Source organism: Salvia hispanica, chromosome 1 (assembly GCF_023119035.1).
Source record: "Salvia hispanica cultivar TCC Black 2014 chromosome 1, UniMelb_Shisp_WGS_1.0, whole genome shotgun sequence".
Classification (NCBI taxonomy): Eukaryota; Viridiplantae; Streptophyta; class Magnoliopsida; order Lamiales; family Lamiaceae; genus Salvia; species Salvia hispanica.
In genome coordinates, this window is record NC_062965.1 from 27,096,034 (window position 1) to 27,121,894 (window position 25,861).

The following is a 25,861-nucleotide window of genomic DNA, read 5'->3' on the forward strand; positions in this document are numbered from 1 at the left end:
CTATAATTACATGAGCAATAATTAAAAAAATATAAACATAAATTACTAACAACTGCTCTAGTAAAAAGCTTGATAAGAGCATCTCGAAGGAAGATATATAAAAAAAGGCGTATCAATGTCATATATTTACCTTCTTAGAAATATACCATTCAAAAAAGTAGTACTAACATATTCCGAAAGAAAAATGTATATAAAAAGGTAAATTAATTCTTTTAAATAAAATAATCATACAAAATGTATTAAAATTAAAAGTGTAATACCTTCTCAAATATCTTTCTCCTTAGAAAATGATTTTCCATAAAAGGAAGATAAATTTGGTAGTTATAAGATTTTACATCTCCATTGATGAAGAGGTATAATATCTTCTCAAATACCTCTCCCATTCGAGAATGATTTTTTATGAAAAAAAGTAAATATGATAGTTATATTAATTTACCTCTCTATTTACCTCTCCCCTCGAGATGCTCTAATATAATTAGGGGGTGAAATTGGCTTTTAATTAATAAATAATTTTGATTGTTTATTTAATATATTTTTTATAGGTATCTTGTTACTATAAACTTTAATCAATATAATAAATCTAAGAAAACACACTATCTTTTTATAATAAAATAATTACTAATCAAACAAAAATTGTGCAAGGCCCGACCCGTTTGTGGACGACCCGAAGACCCATTCTGTGTTCTAGAACTGGAGAATTTATTCTAGAATTTAAGAATTTTACAGGAGAAAAAGATCCTCGCTCAAAGTAAACGCAAGCAAGCAAGCGAAGGAGAGAAAATGGAGGCGGAAAAGATTCAAGAATTGAAGGGTTTTGTGGAGTTCTGCAAACCAAACCCACATGTGTTAAACACTCCATCTCTTGCATTTTTCAAGAATTTTCTGCAAAGGTGCAAACTTTTTGGTTTTCAACTTTAATTATGTTGTAAATTGAGGAAGTTTTTATGGGTTTAATTGTTATTTTGTTGTTTGTTTCAGTTTGGGAGCTCGAATTCCGGCGTTTGGAGGATCGGTGAGCTAGATTCATGAGCATCCTTTTTTTGTTTTTCTGTATTGATGAAGCTGTAGTTAATTAAGCCCATTTGAAAGAATATTCTTGATTGTGTGTGTTTTAAGTTCAAAAATGTAAACTTTTTTGTGGGTTTTTGATGCTGAGTTGTGTGGTTGGATCGTGTAGTAAGTTTGGTTTAATTGTTTTTTTGAGGTTTGATGTTAGATGGATTGAAAAATTGATTTGCATTAATTTATCATGTATGGCTTTGATAATTTGGAACTAGTTGCAAAAGAATGTCATCAAGAATAGGGATTGATGGTGTTTTCGCTTGTGAAAATTGGAAGTCGAATGAACTCTTTAATACTGTCTCTATGCTTTCATCAACGGTACTTCCAATCTATGTATTTCATTACTGAAAAATTGAGCATTAGTTAGATTCCTTATAGTCGTTAGGTCGGAAATGGCATGATGTGTATATACTAACTCGATTTTAAGTTGGTGGCAATGGCCAATGTGTAAGAGCAACGTGTCATATTCGCGTGCTAAGCAGCGTGTGACGCTGTGGATGCTGAGTTTAACTCTTCATAAATGAACACATTTTCTGTATCATTTAATCTCTATCCGTTTCATGATTGCTAGGATCTGTAGGTTCATGGGCTTTGTTTTTCAGTTTTTAACTTTTGATCTTTGTGGGGTTTGTTTGAGTATTTTTGCAATTGAAAGCTACACGGTAACATCAGAGAGATAATCAGACAAGTTTGGAAGGCCACATTTTATCATTATTGCCTCGGTTGTTTCCTATATGCACGAGCTGTGGTTATTTTATATTCATTGATGACGTAAGACCTGATGCAGAGCAAAGACGGTGAGGACCATGAGGATAAAAAGCCATTTGATACTAGGAAGCGCGATGTACCTATGGAGGATATCTCAAATGATGACATTGTTGAATCTGACGTTGAGTTCGATAATTCAGACATTGTGGAGCCGGACAATGATCCTCCACAGAAAGTGAGTAGCTCAAAAAACTCCGATTTCATATTGCCCGATTTTTCCCTTTTACACACTGGATTACTTTATTATTACAGATGGGGGACCCTTCCGTTGAAGTAACTGAAGAAAATCAAGAAGCTGCTCAGCTATCGAAAGCAAAAGCTATGGAAGCAATCGCTGATGGCATGCCATTTATGGAATTTCTTTTACTACTATTTTTTGTCGATAGCCTATTTTCTAGGAGAATAACTGTTGCAATTTCTATTCTACCAATTCAGGAAAGTTAAGTGAGGCCATAGATTACCTAACTGAGGCAATCATGTTGAATCCAAACTCGGCAATATTATATGGAAATCGAGGTAACTCTCATGCTTGTGAACTGTAGAGATTTTCGTAGGAGATGACGTGTTTAATAACTATATCAATGTTCTCTTCTTCAGCGAGTATCTTTATCAAATTGAAGAAACCAAATGCTGCGATACGAGATGCTGATGCAGCTTTACAGGTACGTGTGGCTTTGAGCTTGACTAGTTATGCTTTCAAGGGTAAAATACCTCACCTTTAAAGAAGATTATTGATTTGTTTCTTCGTTATTTTGTATAGATCAACCCAGACTCGGCAAAAGGATACAAAGCACGAGGGCTGGCAAAAGCAATGTTGGGCTTGTGGGAAGAGGCTGCTCGTGACTTGCACGTGGCATCAAAGTTGGATTTTGACGAGGAGATAGGACTAGCGCTCAAGAAGGTAAACATCACTTTCTAGTTTTTTGGCTTCAATTTTAAACTGGAGTTACCTTATATGATTTTTACTTAAACCTTTTCAGGTTGAACCCAATGCAAAGAAAATTGAAGAGCACAACCGGAAATATGAACGCCTACGTAAAGAGAAGGAATTAAGACGAATTGAGCTTGAGAGGAAGAGGCGTCAAGTGAGTCCTAACCTTTTTGGTTATTTAGCATTTGATAGTTTTTTATCACCCGGCACCCCAAAAACTTCAATGGATTTTTCTACACAAGCGAGTATTAAACATGCTACATTCCTCGAGTTATATATATCTAAACACAACCTCACAAATATTTCCACGATTTCATTCATCAAATTCTCTTAGGGATTGTATTATAATTCTATTCCAAATCCTTTATCCAGTAAAAATGATACTAGGAATTGAATTCGAAGGAATTGATATGCAATATGTGTGCAGCATGTGTGTGCAGTGTGTGCAGTGTGCGTGTAGTGTGTGCAGTGTATGTGTAGTGTGTGTGCAGTGTTTGAAGGTGCCCAATTTTATAACTAGTTGGAATTCCAATTATCTACTTTTTGATATGGAATTCAAATTGTGGAATTGGAATTGGAATTGGAATTGGAATTGTAATTCAATTATAAATCCAATTTTTTTTGTGGTACTAAATATTGAATTTGGAATTGAAAGCTTCAATTCCAATTTCATTCCATGATACCGAATGGAGCCTTAGTTCTGAATTAGTAATTCATTTTTTTTGTATATCTTATTGCAGGATGCCGAAGCTGCTTCTGTTTTAAAAGATGGTATATTCACACAACTATTGTCTTATATTTCGTTTCAAGTAGTTATGTTTCAACTATTGATCAATGAGTTGCATTAGGTTCCTATTGAAGTTCTTTTATGGCCTAAGGCTTAAGATCTTTAGTGTACTCTAAAATTATAGTAGTAAGTCTTAACACGCATCTTCCTCCATTTCGTCGCATTTGATTGCAGGAGAAATCATCCCGATTCACTCTGGTAGTGAGTTGAAAGAGAAACTCAATGCTGCTTCAAAGACATCTCGGCTTTCAGTTCTCTACTTCACTGCAACATGGTGTGGGCCCTGCCGTTATGTCTCCCCTGTTTTCACGAGTTTGGCTGGTAAATATCCGAAAGTTGTTTTCTTGAAAGTGGACATCGACGAGGCTAGAGATGCAGCTGCTGAATGGAACATCAGTAGCGTCCCGGCCTTCTTCTTCGTCCGAAATGGTAAGGAGGTGGATCAGCTCGTCGGGGCGGACAAAAAAGCGCTTGAGCAGAAGATTGCTCAGCATGCTTGATGAATCTTGATTTCTCGATGTTTAGAAGAGAAAATACAGAGTGATTTTACTTCCCGTTTAACAATCTTGACATCCCCTTCAGGCTAATTGAATGTGTTGGCACTATCTACATTTGACCTATAGAACTACATTTTTGAACTATCCATTACAAATACTTTTCCTTCATTACATTGCGATGCTATTTATGTTGGGATATTATTACAAGTGAGCTTTCTCACGTTGGAAATGTGAAATGTGAAGTAAAAAAGATATCAAATTAAATTCCAAGTGAGCCACTTTTTTTTTTATCACTAATTAATTTTGGAATGAAACTTCATTAAAAAAATGTGCAGATTAGGTAGTTACTGGTTTAACCTAATAATAATATTGACCTAATCCAACCCGAAATTATCTTGTTCTTATCGGGTCCTAACCCAATAACTTTGTGCGTGCTCGTGCAAGTTATCGTGTCATGCAAAATTTTTTTTTTACACAATTAAAACATGTTACAATATGATTAAAATTTTATCACAATTTAAATCTAAATAATAAAATTAAAGTTTAATTTTTTACTTATAAAAATAATTAAAATAAAAAAATTATTTCTTAACGAATAACCCAAACCCAACCTGATATTATCGGGTTCTTATTAGGTCGACCCTCTAAGGACCTAAATCCAAAAATTGTATGCTTGTATTGGATTAACTTCGTGAATGTTCGAGTCAAAGTATCGTAGCAGAGCATGCCTTGTTTTCGAGCTAAATGTTCCAACAAAAGTGATGGGATATGGTTGATTCTGTTGTAATGGAACCACCCATGCTCACGAGGATTTGGTCGATTTTCTCTTCAATTCATTTCAACATTTCCCTTAAGTAGTAATGTGCTCTAAATTAAACAAAATTTGGAATACTACACTACTTAAAAAAATTATGTTCATCAAATTGTTCATTATTAGTACTAACTCTTTGAAAGAAATAAGTTGACTATAACGACGCTGTACTGCGAAGGCACTACTTTTTAAAGTTAGTTGGGCAGTTGAAGACAGCGGGCAACATTTCCAATTGAAAACTACAAATGTAAATAAAACTTTCCTTGATTTTTTTTCATTCAAGGAGAGATGTCTTACCAATTAATTTTACCAATTGATTCTACAAACAAGATATATTATGAACATCATTTTTTTTTAAAATGCAACAATACATTATTAATAACATGCCTATTTTTATCAAGTAAAAGACATTAATGGAGTATTTTACTTTTTACTCTTCATCAACACTTTATTCCTTGCAAATATAATCTGATAAAATAGAATCAGGATCATCACATATGTGGAGAAATCACTACAACACAGAAAAAGAAAAATCCTTGCTCTTACAGCACAAGCCAAATTCTACGAGGAGCAGCAGCAGGCGGAAGCCTTATTTGCTATGACTTGACAAAGAAATGTACGCGCAGCCTAACCCTAAAGCACAATGAATTCCCCCAAAATGTCCATTGATTGCACGCGGACACTTGTCATACTAAGCAGAAAAGGACAAGATTCGCGTAGATCGGATTCAAGATGGACGTGATTATAGAAATCCAGGCATATAGTTATAGTAAGAACACCATAACACTATAGAAATATATTCCATTTCAACTGAATCAAAATGCTTAAGAAACAGAAACAAGTTACATTGACGGTTTCAGATTGCAAATTAACCATTTTTTCCCCTTTTACACGAAGACTCTACTTCTTTCCTAATATGCTTAGATAATCATCAGATGCAAAAGAAATTGTTTTGGTAGTTTCTCACTTGGTACGTAATTGATCTCTTTTTTTTTTTCCCTTAACATGAGACAACTCACATGTAATATCCGAACATAATTAACACAGGAAAATTATTTGTAATGCATGTTCCAAAAAATGTAGTTCTATGGATCAAATGTAGATACTTTTTCCAACACAATCAGTCAAGCATGCTGAGCAATCTTCTGCTCGAGCACGTTTTTATCCACTGTGACGAGCTGATCCACCTCCTCACCATTTCTGATGAAGAAGAAGGTCGGGATGCTACTGATTTTCCATTCAAAAGCAACCTGTCTGGCCTCGTCGATGTCCACTTTCAAGAAAACGACTTTTGGGTATTTAGCTGCCAAGCTAGTGAAAGCAGGGCCGACGTAACGGCAGGGCCCACACCACGTTGCAGTGAAGTAGAGAACTGAGAGGCGAGATGCCTTTGAAGCAGCATCGAGCTTCTCATCCAAGTCGCTACCAGAATGGATCAGAATGACTTCTCCTGCAAGCAAACGTGATGAAATTGGCTAATAAGACACGTATCGAGGCTAATAGTCTAAGAACAATAAAGAGTTTGAGTTTTAGGCCGTAAGAGAACTTTAATAACGGATGCTAATGCAATTCATCCAGACCAACTTTTATCGTATGCCTAAGTTAAGTCGCAGATGAGTATACGAAGAAACAAGATATAAACGAATCAGTATGAGAATATAACTACCGAGAAGAACACATATTCATTAATCAATAGTTGAAACATAATTACTTAAGATGAAAAATGTTAGGACAATAGTTATGTAATGAGAAGCAGCTTCAGCATCATGCAATGAGATTTAAAAAATGAATTCCATAAACTGCATACCTTCAGCCAGTGCTTCCAGAGCTGTTGCTTTTGATAACTGATCATCTTCGGTTACTTCAACACAACCCAGTTTCCGTGGAGGATCATTGTCAGATTCAACAATGTCCTTATTTAAGGTATCCTCCATTGGTGCATCACGCTTCCTTGAAGCAGACGGCTTTTCATCTTCATGGTCATCACCGTCATTGCTCTGCATCAGATTTTACGTCATCAGTGAATATAAAATAACCACAGGTCGTGCATATAGGAAACAACCGAGGCAATAATGTTAAAATGTGGCCTTCCAAATTTGACAGATTATCGTTACTCTCTGATGTTACCGTGTATCTTCCAATAGCAGAAACACATAAACAAACCCCACAAAGAACATCAACGACAAAAGTTAAAAACTGCAACTAAAGATACTAGCAATCATGATTCCAATAGAGATATTAAATGAGACACGGAACATGTTCATTTATTAAGACTAAGAATCACTCTTCCAGCATCTACAGAATCACACGCTGCTTAGCTCGCTAATATGATAATTTTTCTGTACTTTACACGTGGCTCTTCCACGTTGTCACCAACATAAATATCGAGCCAGAACATATATAAACCTCGTGCCATTTCCAATCTAATGATGAATAAGAATATAACTACTGCTCAATTTATCACCAATGAAATACATATGCTCAAACATTCAACAAACTGGAAGTCATCAATGATGAAAGCATAGAGCTAGACAGTGTCCACATTGGATAACATTAAAGAGTTCATTCGACTTCGGATTTTCGCAAGTGAAAACACCATCAAACCCTACTCTTAATAACATTAAAGAGTTCATTGCATTTCAAGTTGGAAATTCAATGTTTCAATTCATCTAACATCAAACCTCAAAAAAATAAATTTAAACAAAACTTACTCCAAGATCCAACCACACAACTTAACATCCAAAATCCACAAACAAGTTTCCATTTTTAAAACTTAAAACACACAATCAAATGAGCTTGATCAACTACAGCTTCATCAATACAGAAATAACAAAAAAAGGAAGCTCGTGAATCTAGCTTACCGATCCTCCAATCGCCGGAATTCGAGCTCCAAAACTGAAACAAAAACAAAAGAAAACAATGAAACCCTTAAACAATTCCTCAATTTACAGCCAAATTAAAGTTGACAACCAAAAAAGTTAGCACCTTTGTAGAAAGCTCTTGAAAAATGAAAGAGTTGGAGTGTGTAAGACATGTGGGTTCAGTTTGCAGAAATCCACAAAACCCTTCAAAGCCTGAATCCTTTCCGCCTCCATTTCTCTTCTTAGCTTGCTTGAGTATGTCAGAATCTTTTTCTCGTTCGAAATGCTTAGATTCTTAATATGCTCCACAGCTCCAGTTTTATATGTTGCCACAAAACGGGTCTTCGGGTTGCCACAAAACGGGTCCTCGGGCTGTCCGCAATTGGGCCTAATTTTAAGGTTTATTACTCCTACTATTTTTCGCTTGAGTTTGATAGAGATTTTCCACAAAATTATTATTCTCTTGGGTTTGATAGAGATTTTCCACAAAATTAGTATTCTCTTGAGTTTTATAGATTTTCCACAAAATTAATAACATTATCAATATTTATTATTATGATCTCTTGAGTTTGATAGAGATTTTCCACAAAATTATTATTCTCTTGAGTTTGATAGATTTTCCACAAAATTAATAACATTATCAATATTTATTACTATGATCTCTTGAGTTTGATAGAGATTTTCCACAATATGAATACTACTATCAATAATTATTACTCCCTCCGTCCCACTTAGCAGTCCCGGTGTACTACTTTTGGGTGTCCCACTTTAGGAGTCCCGGTTGGAATATTCCATAATTGGTAATAGGCCCCACATTCCACTCATCTTTTTCCACTCACATTTTATTATAAAACTAATATATAAAAGTAGGACCCACATTCCACTATCTTTTTTCACCAACTTTCCTTTGTATTTCTTAAAACCCGTGCCGAACTCAACCGGGACTCCTAAAGTGGGACGGAGGGAGTAGTATTATTCTCTAGAGTTCGATCGAAATTTTACACTGAATTACTATAATCTACAAGAATATGCACTTTTAGTTGGGCACGAGTTTTTATGTATAATTGATAAAATAAGAAAGATGTAAAAAGAAAAGGTAATTAAAGTATTGTTAGTAAAGAATGTGTCTCATCCCATTAAAAGAGAAAATAGTTTTCAAATTTAAAAAGTACATATTTTTGTTGCAGCAAGAAAAAGGCGAGTCCGTCGCCTTGGCGGCCCCCACACTCCGGCCCGACATCACATGAGGGGGTTAAATCAGGGTACGCAGTAGTCCGTTAAGAAGGAGGCCTTAACCGACTAGCTACCAGAAGCCCATCTCCCAAGGCCACACACTGTGCCTGAGAAATGGAAGCAACTACACGACAGCAGTGGGATTCGAACCCTGGCTTATTGCAGCAAGATCTGCCCCTCCGTTGCCAACTGCGCTACCCCCTGCGGGCAAAAAGTACATATTTTTGTAAAACAAATTAAAAGGAAAGAATGCATACTCTTATGAAACGGAGGAAGTATTTATTACATGAACTTCATTTTTTTTAAATCCAACAATACATTTTTTAGTAACATGTCTATTTTATTAGGCATGTTAGATTATTTACCAGTTCGGTTGATTATACATTATATATCGGAATAGTAATTAATTAGATTCCAAGAAGAAAATAATACTCCCTCCATCCAAAATAAATAGAGCACATTTACTATTTTTGGCCGTCTATAAAAAATAGAGCACATTCATTTATGAGAAGTTTTCAACAAATAACAACCGTACACATCATTGCACTAACACTACTTCTCACTTACTTTTTCTCCTTCTCTCTTACTTTACCAATTCTAATTAAAACTCGTGCCATACACTAATTGCTTATTTTTTGTGGACAGAGGGAGTATCAAATTTGAGAGTTAGAATTAACAATATGAAATCATTTCTTAGACCAGTGCAGCCGGTGGTTACCTGGTAAATCATACTGATTAGATTGTTATTGGGTCAATATGATATCGAACAAATCCAATAAGACCAAATCCTAACCTAACTCGAAATCATTGGGTTCTTATTGAGTCTCAACCCACTAGCTTTGTAACGCCCCGCTTTTTCGAACCCTAATTTTTGTGACGTGGAAATTTTTGCATTAAATGCTTTTAATGCTATGATATGTGGAATTAATTGATAAGTGATAAATTGCAATATTCTTGTGACCTAATTGCGATATGGAGTCGAGTTTGAGTTGAATAGTCAAACATGTTGAATATGTGACGTGGCTATTGAATAGTCAATTTGGTGGAAAATATGACGTGGCCGTGGAATGGTCAAAGTCGTTGGAAAATGTGAAGTGGAGGTGGAAATCCGAATATGTGGATATTTTGATGTGGGAGGAAATAATATTTGTGGTGAATTATTTTCCTAAGGGATGAGTGAGAATTTAATAGGAACATTATTTAATCATGTGGAATTTTCGACCCTCCTATTTATTGGAAAGAAATCCTATTTTTCTTGGATTTAATTATTGCTTGGGATAATTATCCAAATTAAATCCAAAGTCCGATTATTCCTATTTAATTGATGAAAATTTCGAAACCTATGATTGGTCTAGAGGGATTTTCGAAATTCCCTTATTATGGGAGAAGGGATTATTTTTATTATTTTATTTGATCCCTTGTTTATTCTCTTTCATAAATAAATTCAAATATCCTAGCATATCTTGCCAAATCTAAGAAGATCTTACCATATCCTAATTAAATTAGGATTTATATTAAATTCCTTGTAGGAATTTGATATCACACGCCACTTTTGGCTATTATTGGGGGATTTTATTATTTTTATTCTGCTCCGTGAAATATTCAAATTAAATCATAGGCTAATTTAATAGCCTAGAATTTGAAATCCCCTATTTTTCTCCTAGTAAATCACGCCAGATTCAACTATCAAATCTCTCCAAATTTTCCAAATCTTGATTTATTTAATTATTGGATATTATGTTGGCACTCTATAAATACATGTGAGAAACCTAACCCTAGCATCACTAAATCACGCCCCCCACATCCCAAAATTTCGATCTCTTCTCTCTCCCACTCTCTCAAATTTTTCTTCTACTTTCTCCATTAATTCTTCATCTTTTGGAGAAGAATTGAAGCTGCAATTCAAGAATTCATTGAAGAATCAAGATTCTACTTGTTTCTACCGTTTGTTTTTGCAAGAAAAGGTACTTCTATTATTAATCTTTTCTTCCTCTACCGATTAATCGGTGTTCTTGAGTCCACATGCATGTAGAACGAGTGAAGGGGGAAATTAATCGGTGAATTTGGATGCATGTGTGTGTATAACCGTGTGTGTGTGGGTGTGTGCACGCCTCGGTAGGCGTGTATGTGTGTTTGTGTGTGTGCGTGTGTTGTGTGTGGGAAACACTCATGCGTGTCACGATTTGATGATAAATCTGGAGTTGTTGTGTGATAAAAACGATATGATAATCGTACATTCATTCTGATTGTGATTTTAGAAATAATCGAAGGGAAAAGGGAAACGTGAGATCATGCATAATTTTAATCCATGATTTGAGACTTATTTGAAAAAAATATGAACTAAAGGTGATAGTTCGCGTTCCCGGTGGGATATCAAGAAGAAGTGCATTTTTGTTGAACTCGAAAGAAATCGAGGTGGGCTTTATTCTAAACTCTCTTCTATGAGCAAATATATGATGTTGGAGAAATAAGGGTGGATTAAACTGTTATGCCATGCCTATGAATTATTTTGGATATTGTGATTGCCTGATGCCTAGATTGTGAGTACTCTCCATTAGGCTACAGTGGCTATGATTAAACGAATTCGGGTCTGAGTATGGGCCGCAAACCCTACCAGGCTGTGTACACGGTGGGATCGGGAGCCGTCCTTGCTAGTCGGCCGATCTCGTGGGCGAATAGTGTGGCCACACTTTCGTCGCACTATGAAATGATGATTGATGAGAAAATGGGAGGTTTTATTTGACTGGCCAGTCCATGATATATTTTTGTGATACTCGATGCTTATCTTTAAATAAATGCAAAACTCGAGTTCACTATGGTAAGGGTGGCATAACTATAAAACGTTTTGGCATGAGTCCACTGAGTATGTTTAAAATACTCAGCCCTGCATGTGTTTTCCCTATGTGCAGGTTGAGCGGCGATGGGCGGTCGGTGGTGTTGAGAAGATTGAATCGAATAATATGGATGGTTGGGTTTTTGAGTGTAGTCGTGTCTTCATACATGGCTTCGCTTCCTCTTGGAAATGCTTCCGCTGAATATTTGAAACTATTATTTTTGGTTGTGGTGAACTTAATTCTTTGTTTTGGAATGAGGGGAATTATTGCGTTTTGTTGGAATTATGCTAAACCTTTGACTTTTGAGCCTATTCTATTAAGTCTTGATTCTCGTGAGTTAGTCGTTGACTTATTGCCTTGATGCTTCATTAAATTCTTGGTCAAATCTCTTTAATTGAAACCCTAGTCTATGTTCTTGTTACACTTAAGTTCGCTTAGTTAACAGTCGCCGCATTTATTATACCCTAGAAATGTCAGGCTGTTACAAGCTTCGTGTGTGTTTGTATCAAATTTTCTTGACATGTCAAAAATTGCCAGCTCTATCGTAATTTACTACCACTACTACTACTACAATTTAACTTGACATGCCACGATAGCGATCTAAACATGATACTATTACACAATTAAAACTTTTGTAACATAATAAAACTCTATCATAATTTATATCTAAATAATAAAATTAAAATATAATATTGTTGGGGAGTGATCAATTGCTAACTAATTAGCAATCCCAAATTAAGACTAAATCTTAGCCATTAGATTAGAAGATCTAGTGGTTGAAATAATATCACATGGATTATATTTTTAATTAAGAAAATTAATAAATAAAATTAGAGGGTATTAATGTCGATTCCCTCTCATTAAAATCATCTTAAAACTTTAAATTTACGTAACTCTCTCTATTTAAATTATTTTTTCGCAAAAAAATATATCAAATTAAAGATAATTTTATAAGGATTCCAACGAGATCTCAATTGCATATGTTCCGACGACGTTCGGATGATGAAATTTGATATTTTTTATTTTAGTTTTCGTAAATGTTGATTTGCAGATTTTTATCAACAAATAGATAAAAAAATCTTAATAAAACCATGTAAAAATCTCAATAAATATGTGTTGATATTTGCTTGTACTAGTGTTGATATTCTTACGTCATATTGTTGATATTTGTAATACACTATGTTGATGTAAAAAAACATTCACGAAAATTATCATATGATAACATAATAACGATATTACCCTTTTGTTGATATTTTTTCTACTATTTATTGAGATTCGTAAGATTTAATCTCATCCATTCATTTTAAAATCTAAGGGTGAAGATTTGGTCTTGATTTTGGATTAGAGTGCTGTAAGCATTAGAATATGACCCTAATATTGTTTACCTTAAAAAATAAGTAAAAACATTAATTTTATATATATATCTTAACAGATACGTTGGACCTAACCCAAACCAACTTAAAGTTTCCAAATTTTTATTGGATTGACCCAATAAGAACTCCAACCCAATAAGAACTCAGCATATATAGAATCTAATCCAAACCCGGCCCAATTGCGGACAACCCGATAACCCGGTTAGTGCCTACACTTATAAAGGTAGTGCATATATAGAATCTTTATTCTAAGCATTTTGAAGGAGAAAGATTCTAGCATACTCAGTGTAAACTCCAGCAAGCTAAAGAGAGAAAATGGAAGCGGAAAAGATTCAGGCTTTGAAGGGCTTTGTGGAGTGCTACGAACTAAATCCAGATGTCTTACACACTCCATCTCTTGCGTTCTTCAAGAATTTTCTGCAAAGGTGCAAACTTTTTTGGTTATCAACTTTAATTTTGCTGCAAATTGAGGAAGTGTTCAAGGGTTTCATTGCCTTTTTTGTTTCAGTTTGGGAGCTCAAATTCCGGCGTTTGGAGGATCGGTGAGCTAGATCTCATGAGAAGCTTTTTTTGTTTTCATTTATTGATGAAGCTGTAGTCAATCAAGCTGATTCGAAAGGATACTTCTTGATTGTGTGTTTTTATGTTTAAAAATGGAAACTTGTTTGTGGATTTTGGATGTTGAGTTGTGTGGTTGGATCTTGGAGTAAGTCTGGTTTGATAGGTTTTTTAGCTTTGATGTTGCCAACTTGAAATGCAATGAACTAATTAACTGCATTGATTTATCATGTCTGGTTTTTTATGGTTTGGAGCTAGTTGCAAAAGAATGTTATTAAGAAATAGGGATTGATGGTGTTTTCACTTGCAAAAAACGGAAGTCGAATGAACTCTTTAATGTTATCCATTGTTGACACTGTCTCTATGCTTTCATCATTGATGACTTCCAATTTGTTATGTATTTCATTGGTGACAAATTGAGCAGTAGTTATATTCCCATCCATCATTGATCTGAACTGGCGCGAGGCTTATATATTGGCTCGTTTTAAGTTGGTGACAACGTGGAAGGGCCACGTGTAACGTACATGAAAGAATTATCATATTAGCGAGTTAAGCAGCGTTGGACGCTGGAGGACCGAGTCTTACTCTTCATAAATGAACATGTTTCGCGTATCATTTAATCGCTATTTGTCTCGTGATTGCTAACATCTTTAAGTTTGTTTTGCACTTTTTAACTTTTGTCATTGATGTTCTTTGCGAGGTTTGTTTGTGTATTTCTGCTACTGAAAGCTAATGGTAACACTTTATGATAATTTGGGAAGGGCCACACTTTAAACATTACTGCCTCGGTTGTTTACTATATGCACCACCTGACGTTATTGCTGTTATTTATATTCACTGATGACATAAGACCTGATGCAGAGCAAAGACGATGAGGACAATGAGGATATAAAGCCATTTGATTCAAGGAAGCGCGATACACCAATGGATGATATCTCAGATGACGAGATTGTTGAATCTGACGTTGAGTTGGATAATTCAGGCGTTGTGGAGCCGGACAATGATCCTCCACAGAAAGTGAGTAGCTCAAAAAACTCGGATTTCATATTGCCCGATTTGTCCCATTTACACGTTTGCTTACTTTATTACAGATGGGGGACCCTTCCGTTGAAGTAACTGAAGAAAATAAAAAAGCTGCTTATCTATTTAAAGCAAAAGCTATTGAAGCAAGCGTTGATGGTATGCAGTTTATGGAAATTCCTTTACTATTTATTTGTCGATAGTCTATTTTCTAGGAGAATGACTGTTGCAAATTATATTATACCAGGAAAGTTTAGTGAGGCTGTAGATTACCTAACTGAGGCAATCATGTTGAATCCAATCTCGCCAGTATATTATGGACGTAGAGGTAACTCTCATGCTTGTGAACTAGATATTTTCGTATGAGATGTCGTGTTTAATAACTATATTATTGTCCTCTTCTTCAGCGACTGTCTTTCTCGGATTGAAGAAACCAAATGCTGCGATACGAGATGCTGATGTAGCTTTAGAGGTACGCGTGACTTGTTTATGCTTTCAAGGGTAAAAACCTCACCTTTTAAGATGATTATTGTGCGATTTTTTGTATAGATCAACCCACACGGGGAAGTAGAATACAGAATACGAGGGCTGGCAAAAGCAATGCTGGGCTTGTGGGAAGAGGCAGCTCGTGATTTTCACGTTGCATCAACTTTGGATTTTGACGCGTACAAGCAGGTAAAGTATCCCTTGTATCTCAGTATCGTCGCTTTCTATTTTTTTTGGGCTTCAATCTTAAAGCAGAGTTACATTAGATGATTTTTACTTAAAACTTTATAGGTTGAACGCAATGTGAAGAAAATTGAAGAGCACAACCGGAAATATGAACGCCTGCGTAAAGAGAAGGAATTGAGACGAATCAAGCGCCTGAGGAAGACACGTCGAGTGAGTCCTAACTTTTTTGTTTATCGTAGTAGCATTTAATAGTCCCTGAAACCTCAACGGGTTTTTTTCTACACAGGCGAGTATTAAACATGTTACATTCCTCGAGATATGTCTAAACATAAAACTTCGCTTATATTAACCGGATTTCATTCATCATATTCTCTTAGTTCTGAATGAGTAATTCCATTTTTTAAATCTTGCTGCAGGTTGCTGAAGATGCTTCTGTTTCAAACGATGGTATATTCACAAAACTATTATCCAATATTTCGTTTCAAGTAGTTATGTTTCAACTATTGCAGGACATTTGCTGATTCGTCTATATCTTGTTTCTTCGTATACCCATTTGCGACTTAAGTCACTGAACTTAGGCATACGATAAAAGTTGGTCTGAATGAATTGCATTACGTTCCGTTATTCAAGTTCTCTTTAGTGTTCTAAAATTCTCAGCCTTGATACGCATCATATCCAATTTCGTTACATTTGCTTGCAGGAGAAATCGCCCCGAGCCATTCTGATAGCGAGTTGGAAGAGGAACCCAGGACTCGAAACTTCTTTTTTTTGAAAGTGGACATCGACGAGGCTAGAGAGGTTGTTGCTGAATGGAACATCAGTAGCATCCCGACCTTCTTCTTCGTCAGAAATGGTGAGGAGGTGGATCATCAGCTCGTCACCGTGGACAAAAACGTGCTCGAGCAGAAGATTGCTCAGCATGCCGGATTAATCTTGATTTCTTGAGTGTATAGAATTAGAAGAGAAAGTATAAAGTGATTTTTCTTCCCTTTTAACATTCTTTACATCCCTATAGAATTACATTTTTGGAACTATCTACGTCCATTTTTTTGGAAATTGGAACTATGCATTAAAAATAATTTTCCTGTGTTTATGTTGGCATATTGCATTTGATACATTTTTGGAACTATCTACAATATTTTTTGGAATTATGTATTAAAAATAATTTTCCTGTGTTTATGTTGGCATATTACATTTGAGTTGTCTCACGTTACAAATTTGAATGAAAAGAGAGATCAATACATACCAAGTGAGCCCTTCTTTTTATCACCAATTATTTTTTGAATGGAATATAATAAAGCTGAATGTGTCATCAATAAATCCTATGGAAATATATTTATATATCATAGACCTAAATTGAAAAGATGATCTAAATATTAACTCCACAACATACATTTTTGAAGATAATATCAATTTGTTAATCATTTTATAACTTTGGAAGGAATAAGTTGCCCAAAAACGACACCGTACTGCAGAGGCGCTACTTTATAAAAGTTAGTTGGACAGTTTTTTTTTTTAGTTAACGCCTTCCCGGCGGAAGGTTAAGTAGGACCCTCATCCCATATATATCATCTTCTCAAAACATTATTACATTCAACAATCCCAAAAGTGGATTGCTCCAGAAATCGTACAATAAGGAAACCAAGACAAGATAAAATCAAACCATACAAAAAAACCAACCAAAGACATTATCTCAACTATAAAAAGCAGCAGCCGAAACTATCTTAAACCAAGTTAGTTGGACAGTTGAAGACGCGGGAAACATTTCCAATTGATAACGACATATTCTCTCTCTTCTTGTTCCTGTGTTAACCCTACAATTATTGGAGCAATTTGATGACGAAAATGATTTTAATACTCAGTAAATCAGTTCAGGTAACAGCATTTACTATCGTTAATGTTAATAGAAGCATAATTGTGAAACTATCAGAACAATATTTTTTGGATCTAATGATTAATCTAAGCATATTAGGAAAGAATTAGAATCTTCGTGTGAAAGGTGAAAAATGGGCATGTTTCAGTACTTGCTTTATAGCTCATTTGCAATCTGAAACAGTCCATTTAACTTGTTTCTCTTTCTAGATCATTTTGATTTAGTTGAAAGGGAACAAATTTCAATCGGATTATGGTGATTTTACAATAATTATATGCCTTAATTTCTGTAATCTTGTCCATCTTGAATCCGAGCTATGCGAATCTTGTCCTGTTCGGCTTAGTATGACAAGTGTCCGTGTGCATTCAACGGATATTTTGGGAATATTTTTATGTTCTTTTAGTGTTAGGCTGCGTGTACATTGCTTTGTCAAGCCAAGGCAAATAAGGCTTCCGCATGCCGTTGCTGCTCGTAGATTTTGGCTTGTGCGGTAAGAGCATGGTTTTTGTTTTCTGTGTTGTAATGATTTCTCCACATATGTGTTGAACCTAATTCTAATTTGTCAGCTTATTTCTGCAAGGAATATAAGTGTTGATGAAAGGCAAAATGTTGAGATCTAAGCATCTTTGAATCTAACGAAGACAAAGCGCATTCATTGGAGATGGAAATTGTGGAGTCTGATGTTGAATTGGATGATTTGGATGTTGTTGAGCTTCGGGTTAGCGACTCAAAGGCGTGTTAAATATTTAATGGTAGTTTAATCAATCGAGTGAAGACGATCCAGAAGATGCCCTAGTGCAAAAATCAATTGCATCTCTTGAAGGTAGGTTTCTTTTCAAAATCAATGTAGTTAGATCTATTACAAAATTACAAAAACTGCACACAGTGGCGGAGCCAGGATTCTAATCCTGGGGGCGCAAATTACTGCTAAAATTTGTTGAGTGTTTTCTATGTTAACGACACAGAAACAACTCCGGCATAAGTGGTAGTGTATGCTAGAAATGGATAATGAGATAAATAATTAGAGCATGAATAATAAAATTTAGAAATATAGTAACAACATCGAATTCAAAAATTAAAGAATAGATTTTTTATAACAAAAACCATACTATTCAAATTGATTTTACTATAATATATCTATGTATTTATGGAATTAATGAATTATTTTCTTCTAGTCTAGATTTTTATAAAAGATATGATTAAAAGTGATTTCTAAATAATATTATATGAAATATTTATATATTCATGGAATTAAAGAGATAGGAGTCATTTATATTGTTAAATAATGAAAATTATTTAATTGTAATTACAAAAATTAATAGCTACGTATAAGATTAAAACTTACTCCCTAGAGAAAATTAACATGAAAATTTCTTTATGATATAAACTAAAATTATTAGCTACTCCCTCCGTCCGCGAAAAATGTCAACATTATTCTCTCTATTACATTACCATTTCTCCACTTTAACTATTTTTTATATTTTTTATAAAACGGGTGCGCAAAAGTGACCGGGACTCCTAATCGCGGACAGAGGTAGTATAAGATTATAGTGTACAATTACTAGAGAAATTAACTAAAAGACATGAACCACTAATAATAGTGGTCAAAATGCTAGACATGGGACTCAAAACCGATATCAGTTAGATTGGTTTGCCTGAAACACCCACCAACTCAGCTACCAGAATAATTGTAAATCTTTGCATACATAGATTTTATATAGGAATACGTCAAATGGTGAGGGGCCCAAGGGCCCCCTGGCCCCACCGTGGCTCCGCCACTGACTGCACACACTACACACAAAAACTGCACACTATACACAACAACTGCACACACACACACACACACACTACACACACGGAACAAAAATTGCACACTATGCACGAAAATTGCACACACTACGCACGAAATCTGTGTTAGGAATTCTTGTATTCATCTAATGAGCGCAGCGGAAATTGCATAGAAGAATAACAGTTCTAGATTCATAATTATATTGCAAGTTGAGCATGTAAAACACAACGAAACTAAATCTAACTTGTTGTGTTGTTTTCTTCTACGATTGAATCCTGCAAGTTGAATCCACTACTATCGAGGTCCATGTGCAATCCAATCCAATGCAGGAACTATCCCAGTACAATTGCTCCGTAGAAGAATGCTAGGAATTCTCTCTTCAAAACTTTCCTTGATTTTTTTTATTCAAGGAGAGATGTCTTACCAATTAATTTTAGCAACAGACAAGATATACTTATATTATGAACAACATTTTAAAAAGAAAATGCAACAACACATTATTAATAACATGCCTATTTTTATCAAGAAAAAGACACTAATGGAGTATTTTACCTTTTATTCGGCATGTTAGACTATTTTACAAATCAGGTTGCATTTACGTTATACTACTAACTAATTAGATCCCAAGAAGATAATAAAAATATCAAAATTTGAGAGTTAGGATTAACTATATAAAACCAGTAACTTCATTTCTTAGACCAGTGTTTTTTATTATCTATTTTAATTTATGTTAAAAATTTATTATCAAGTACTATTTTTTGGTGGTGTTCTGCAATCTTCTTTGCGATTCTATTCAACCTGAAAAGGTTACAAGCAGCACTGTTTTTACAGAATTTTCACCTTCATAAACTAGGCAAAAACATTGCTAGATTATGCAAATCACCTTCTTAAGCATCACAGTAGCCTCCTCATCCAAATCGAACTTTCTTGCCATATGCAAATCTCTTACAGCTTCTTCCCACAAGCCCAACATCGCTTTAGCCATACCTCGAGACTCCACAACATCTGAATCATTCAATTCAACATCAGACTCGACAATTAAGTTTCTTCGTTTTGGTAGTTTCTCAATTAAGCTCCGATCCAAATTAAAGGAAGACTAGCTGGACTTTTATGAGGTTCCATTCGAAACTTAATTGGTATTAGAAAAAGAGTGGCTCACTTGGTATGTAATTGATCTCTTTTTTTCCCTTCACATTTATAACGTGAGACAACTCACATGTAATATCCGAACATAATTAACAAAGGAAAATTATTTGTAATGCATAGTTCCAAAAAATGTAGTTCTATGGATCAAATGTAGATACTTTTTCCAACACAATCAGTCAAGCATGCTGAGCAATCTTCTGCTCGAGCACGTTTTTATCCACCGTGACGAGCTGATCCACCTCCTCACCATTTCTGATGAAGAAGAAGGTCGGGATGCTACTGATTTTCCATTCAAAAGCAACCTGTCTGGCCTCGTCGATGTCCACTTTCAAGAAAACGACTTTTGGGTATTTAGCTGCCAAGCTAGTGAAAGCAGGGCCGACGTAACGGCAGGGCCCACACCACGTTGCAGTGAAGTAGAGAACTGAGAGGCGAGATGCCTTTGAAGCAGCATCGAGCTTCTCATCCAAGTCGCTACCAGAATGGATCAGAATGACTTCTCCTGCAAGCAAACGTGATGAAATTGGCTAATAAGACACGTATCGAGGCTAATAGTCTAAGAACAATAAAGAGTTTGAGTTTTAGGCCGTAAGAGAACTTTAATAACGGATGCTAATGCAATTCATCCAGACCAACTTTTATCGTATGCCTAAGTTAAGTCGCAGATGAGTATACGAAGAAACAAGATATAAACGAATCAGTATGAGAATATAACTACCGAGAAGAACACATATTCATTAATCAATAGTTGAAACATAATTACTTAAGATGAAAAATGTTAGGACAATAGTTATGTAATGAGAAGCAGCTTCAGCATCATGCAATGAGATTTAAAAAATGAATTCCATAAACTGCATACCTTCAGCCAGTGCTTCCAGAGCTGTTGCTTTTGATAACTGATCATCTTCGGTTACTTCAACACAACCCAGTTTCCGTGGAGGATCATTGTCAGATTCAACAATGTCCTTATTTAAGGTATCCTCCATTGGTGCATCACGCTTCCTTGAAGCAGACGGCTTTTCATCTTCATGGTCATCACCGTCATTGCTCTGCATCAGATTTTACGTCATCAGTGAATATAAAATAACCACAGGTCGTGCATATAGGAAACAACCGAGGCAATAATGTTAAAATGTGGCCTTCCAAATTTGACAGATTATCGTTACTCTCTGATGTTACCGTGTATCTTCCAATAGCAGAAACACATAAACAAACCCCACAAAGAACATCAACGACAAAAGTTAAAAACTGCAACTAAAGATACTAGCAATCATGATTCCAATAGAGATATTAAATGAGACACGGAACATGTTCATTTATTAAGACTAAGAATCACTCTTCCAGCATCTACAGAATCACACGCTGCTTAGCTCGCTAATATGATAATTTTTCTGTACTTTACACGTGGCTCTTCCACGTTGTCACCAACATAAATATCGAGCCAGAACATATATAAACCTCGTGCCATTTCCAATCTAATGATGAATAAGAATATAACTACTGCTCAATTTATCACCAATGAAATACATATGCTCAAACATTCAACAAACTGGAAGTCATCAATGATGAAAGCATAGAGCTAGACAGTGTCCACATTGGATAACATTAAAGAGTTCATTCGACTTCGGATTTTCGCAAGTGAAAACACCATCAAACCCTACTCTTAATAACATTAAAGAGTTCATTGCATTTCAAGTTGGAAATTCAATGTTTCAATTCATCTAACATCAAACCTCAAAAAAATAAATTTAAACAAAACTTACTCCAAGATCCAACCACACAACTTAACATCCAAAATCCACAAACAAGTTTCCATTTTTAAAACTTAAAACACACAATCAAATGAGCTTGATCAACTACAGCTTCATCAATACAGAAATAACAAAAAAAGGAAGCTCGTGAATCTAGCTTACCGATCCTCCAATCGCCGGAATTCGAGCTCCAAAACTGAAACAAAAACAAAAGAAAACAATGAAACCCTTAAACAATTCCTCAATTTACAGCCAAATTAAAGTTGACAACCAAAAAAGTTAGCACCTTTGTAGAAAGCTCTTGAAAAATGAAAGAGTTGGAGTGTGTAAGACATGTGGGTTCAGTTTGCAGAAATCCACAAAACCCTTCAAAGCCTGAATCCTTTCCGCCTCCATTTCTCTTCTTAGCTTGCTTGAGTATGTCAGAATCTTTTTCTCGTTCGAAATGCTTAGATTCTTAATATGCTCCACAGCTCCAGTTTTATATGTTGCCACAAAACGGGTCTTCGGGTTGCCACAAAACGGGTCCTCGGGCTGTCCGCAATTGGGCCTAATTTTAAGGTTTATTACTCCTACTATTTTTCGCTTGAGTTTGATAGAGATTTTCCACAAAATTATTATTCTCTTGGGTTTGATAGAGATTTTCCACAAAATTAGTATTCTCTTGAGTTTTATAGATTTTCCACAAAATTAATAACATTATCAATATTTATTATTATGATCTCTTGAGTTTGATAGAGATTTTCCACAAAATTATTATTCTCTTGAGTTTGATAGATTTTCCACAAAATTAATAACATTATCAATATTTATTACTATGATCTCTTGAGTTTGATAGAGATTTTCCACAATATGAATACTACTATCAATAATTATTACTCCCTCCGTCCCACTTAGCAGTCCCGGTGTACTACTTTTGGGTGTCCCACTTTAGGAGTCCCGGTTGGAATATTCCATAATTGGTAATAGGCCCCACATTCCACTCATCTTTTTCCACTCACAGTAGGACCCACATTCCACTATCTTTTTTCACCAACTTTCCTTTGTATTTCTTAAAACCCGTGCCGAACTCAACCGAGACTCCTAAAGTGGGACGGAGGGAGTAGTATTATTCTCTAGAGTTCGATCGAAATTTTACACTGAATTACTATAATCTACAAGAATATGCACTTTTAGTTGGGCACGAGTTTTTATGTATAATTGATAAAATACGAAAGATGTAAAAAGAAAAGGTAATTAAAGTATTGTTAGTAAAGAATGTGTCTCATCCCATTAAAAGAGAAAATAGTTTTCAAATTTAAAAAGTACATATTTTTAAGATCTGCCCCTCCCCCTTTCCAACAAGGTCCCCCGGGCAAAAAAATACATATTTTTTTTAAAATAAATTAAAAGGAAAGAATGCTACTCTTATGAAAAGGAGGGAAATATTTTTTTTACGTGAACTTAAATTTTTTTTAAATCCAACAAAAACATTTTTTTAACAAAATTCCATTTTATTAGGCATGTTAGATTATTTTCCCAAAATTTGGGGTTAATTTTACATTATATATCGGAATAGTAATTAATTAGATTCCAAGAAAAAAAAATAATACTCCCTCCTCCAAAAAAATAGAAACCTTTTTATTTTTGGCCGTTCATAAAAAAAAAGAGCCATTCATTTATAAAATTTTCAACAAATAACAACCCTACACATTTGCCTAACAAATAAACCCACTTTTCTTTTCTCCTTTCTCTTACTTTACCAATTCTAATTAAAAACCCCGGTATCATTTAAAAATTTCTTTTTTTTTGGGGAAAAGGAGGACTTTGGGGAGTTAGAATTAACAATATGAAATTATTTTTAGACCGGGCAACCGGGGGCACCGTAAATCATACTAATTAGATTGTTATTGGGGCAATATGATATCAACAAATCCAATAAGACCCAAAACCCCAAAAACCCAACTCAAACCATTTTGGGTTCTTTTTTGAGTCTCCAAAACCCCCTAGTTTTGGGGTGTTTGTATCAAATTTTCGGCGTAAAAATTTCCACTTTTTTAATTTACTACCACTACTACTACAATTTAACTTACATGCTAAAATAATTTTAAACATGTCTTTTTCACAATTTAAAATTTTTAACCTTTAAAAAAACTCTATCCTAATTTTTATCAAAAAATAAAATTAAAATATAATATTGGGGGAGGGGGTTTTGCCCCCCAATTAAATAAATTAAAAACTAAATCGCCCTTGATTAAAAATTTTAATATTGTTTACCTTAAAAAATAATAAAAACATTAATTTATATCTGAACAGATAAGTTGGACCTAACCCAAAGGATAAAAGGTAGACGAGGTAGTCGCGGGAGCTTTGCCCGTCGATCAAACCAAGATCAATACCGAATTGAAATAAGCAATAAAAATAAGATAAAGGTAATTATATTGTATTTCTTGATTGAATAATGATAATAACAATAGCCCTATTTATAATAGGATACTAACTTAATGAGTAAGACAAAAGATCCTAAGAGATATATGAGAAAATATTGGAAAGATATGCTAAATCAATAACTAACTAAATAATAGGGTAGAGGGAATATTCTTAGAGATATCACGTATCAACTCCCCCGCGGTTAAAATCCACCTTGTCCTCAAGGTGGGAACCACGATGCAACGAACCAAGTTGAAAGTGAAAACTTAGGCAAGGTATCTCCTCCTGGCTCAAACACACACAGAATAGTTGGGTGTCTCGCTTCATCGTCTCCATCAAATTTCACGAAGGTAGAATCCTTGGGTTTGATATAATTCAACGATAAAACTGGGAGCTTGTCAACGCGTCCAAAAATTCCCAAACAAGGCGTGTTCATGCGCGGAGGAATTAACCGTGCATCGGTGTCGAGCATCTTTATATCATCACGGCTCTGATCGAAAAAATCTTGGTTCTTTATAATTTTTAAACACACAGCCATGCTTCTGTGGAGATCATCTGCCTGTATAGCTATAGCTGTGCTAAATGCAGCTGATCCAAAATACTGATCAGTGACATGATAACGACCAGCAATGACTGAGTACAAAACAACAAGAAAATTCCTGTCGGCCTCAAAGCTAGTCCTGCTTTTCCTGTGGAGAATATCCCACTCGAGGGGCTCAAATTCCTCCTCTTGTGCTTTAATTTGCTTTACTTGCTCCTGAACAACAGCAGCAGCTTCTTCATCCTCAAGGGATGCCATTGGATCCTGTTTAGTTATGTAACCATAATTTGAAAAAGATGAGGAATTAGAATTTACTGATTCCCCATCATTAACATGTTCATCCCTCGAACTCTTAGATGGCGATGAAACATTAATTTTTAGCCTCCATGATGCAAGCATGTCATCATTCATAATGCCATGACCATAAGCTTCATCCCTCAAAATGGTCTTACTCTGGTTTGACCACAAAGCTTTGCCTGAGCTTTTCTGCACCACTTCCTCGTCCACTCTAACGAGATTAGGGCTGTCCGGCGGAGGATTCGCAGGTGTTGAGGGCGTGATATTCGCAGCCACAAGATGGTGAGAATCAGCAGAGTGAGGCGGCGGCTGGACATACGCTGAGTGCGTCGTGTGCAGCTGTGGCGGATCCCAACTTGAATTAGTCTGTCGGAGCTGCTGTCGAGGCTGTTGAACGTGGGACGCGATCCCATATGGCATGGAGTGCAATGGCAGGTTGTGGGACTGATTGTGGGGCGGGAAGCCATGAATGGATCGTTGCGCAGGTGGATCCCAACCACAAGGCGGGGTCGGCGGCGGCTGATTTTTCTCCCAGTGGTGGTATGGCAGCGGAGATTGGTCGTACGGCATGAACCCCGATTTTTGGCGGCAGTCGGGAGGGTCCCAGCTTGTTGGACGTCGCATCTGGACCGGCTGCGTGTGGGGCTG

The 25,861-nt window shown here is 35.5% G+C and overlaps 4 protein-coding genes and 1 long non-coding RNA gene across 5 annotated transcripts; 3 read left to right on the forward strand and 2 right to left on the reverse strand.

Annotated features, from left to right (window-relative positions):
• Nucleotides 1-723: 723 nt before the first annotated feature.
• Nucleotides 724-4,216, forward strand: LOC125202349 (TPR repeat-containing thioredoxin TDX). Its single transcript, XM_048100765.1, has 10 exons — nt 724-890; nt 979-1,012; nt 1,850-2,005; nt 2,083-2,170; nt 2,266-2,346; nt 2,428-2,492; nt 2,591-2,731; nt 2,811-2,915; nt 3,502-3,532; nt 3,723-4,216. The coding sequence occupies exons 1-10, from the start codon at nt 781-783 to the stop codon at nt 4,046-4,048; spliced, it is 1,137 nt and encodes a 378-aa protein (XP_047956722.1). The 5' UTR covers nt 724-780; the 3' UTR covers nt 4,049-4,216.
• A 1,464-nt stretch (nt 4,217-5,680) lies between these two features.
• LOC125202817 (TPR repeat-containing thioredoxin TDX-like) lies at nt 5,681-8,009 on the reverse strand. The gene is made up of 4 exons (XM_048101325.1): nt 7,842-8,009; nt 7,718-7,751; nt 6,664-6,853; nt 5,681-6,306 (listed from the first exon to the last, which is right to left on the reverse strand). The coding sequence occupies exons 1-4, from the start codon at nt 7,949-7,951 to the stop codon at nt 5,981-5,983; spliced, it is 660 nt and encodes a 219-aa protein (XP_047957282.1). The 5' UTR covers nt 7,952-8,009; the 3' UTR covers nt 5,681-5,980.
• A 2,873-nt stretch (nt 8,010-10,882) lies between these two features.
• Nucleotides 10,883-11,891, forward strand: LOC125203181. The gene is made up of 3 exons (XR_007173315.1): nt 10,883-10,914; nt 11,297-11,365; nt 11,860-11,891. It is a non-coding gene; the product is annotated as an uncharacterized LOC125203181 (long non-coding RNA).
• A 1,581-nt stretch (nt 11,892-13,472) lies between these two features.
• On the forward strand, nt 13,473-16,402 carry LOC125192895 (TPR repeat-containing thioredoxin TDX-like). The gene is made up of 10 exons (XM_048090571.1): nt 13,473-13,582; nt 13,666-13,699; nt 14,577-14,732; nt 14,807-14,894; nt 14,983-15,063; nt 15,143-15,207; nt 15,285-15,410; nt 15,513-15,617; nt 15,824-15,854; nt 16,108-16,402. The coding sequence occupies exons 1-10, from the start codon at nt 13,473-13,475 to the stop codon at nt 16,350-16,352; spliced, it is 1,041 nt and encodes a 346-aa protein (XP_047946528.1). The 3' UTR covers nt 16,353-16,402.
• A 3,830-nt stretch (nt 16,403-20,232) lies between these two features.
• Nucleotides 20,233-22,420, reverse strand: LOC125202736 (TPR repeat-containing thioredoxin TDX-like). The gene is made up of 4 exons (XM_048101217.1): nt 22,253-22,420; nt 22,129-22,162; nt 21,075-21,264; nt 20,233-20,717 (listed from the first exon to the last, which is right to left on the reverse strand). Exons 1-4 carry the CDS (start codon nt 22,360-22,362, stop codon nt 20,392-20,394), a joined length of 660 nt encoding a protein of 219 aa, XP_047957174.1. The 5' UTR covers nt 22,363-22,420; the 3' UTR covers nt 20,233-20,391.
• Between the last annotated feature and the right edge of the window lie 3,441 nt (nt 22,421-25,861).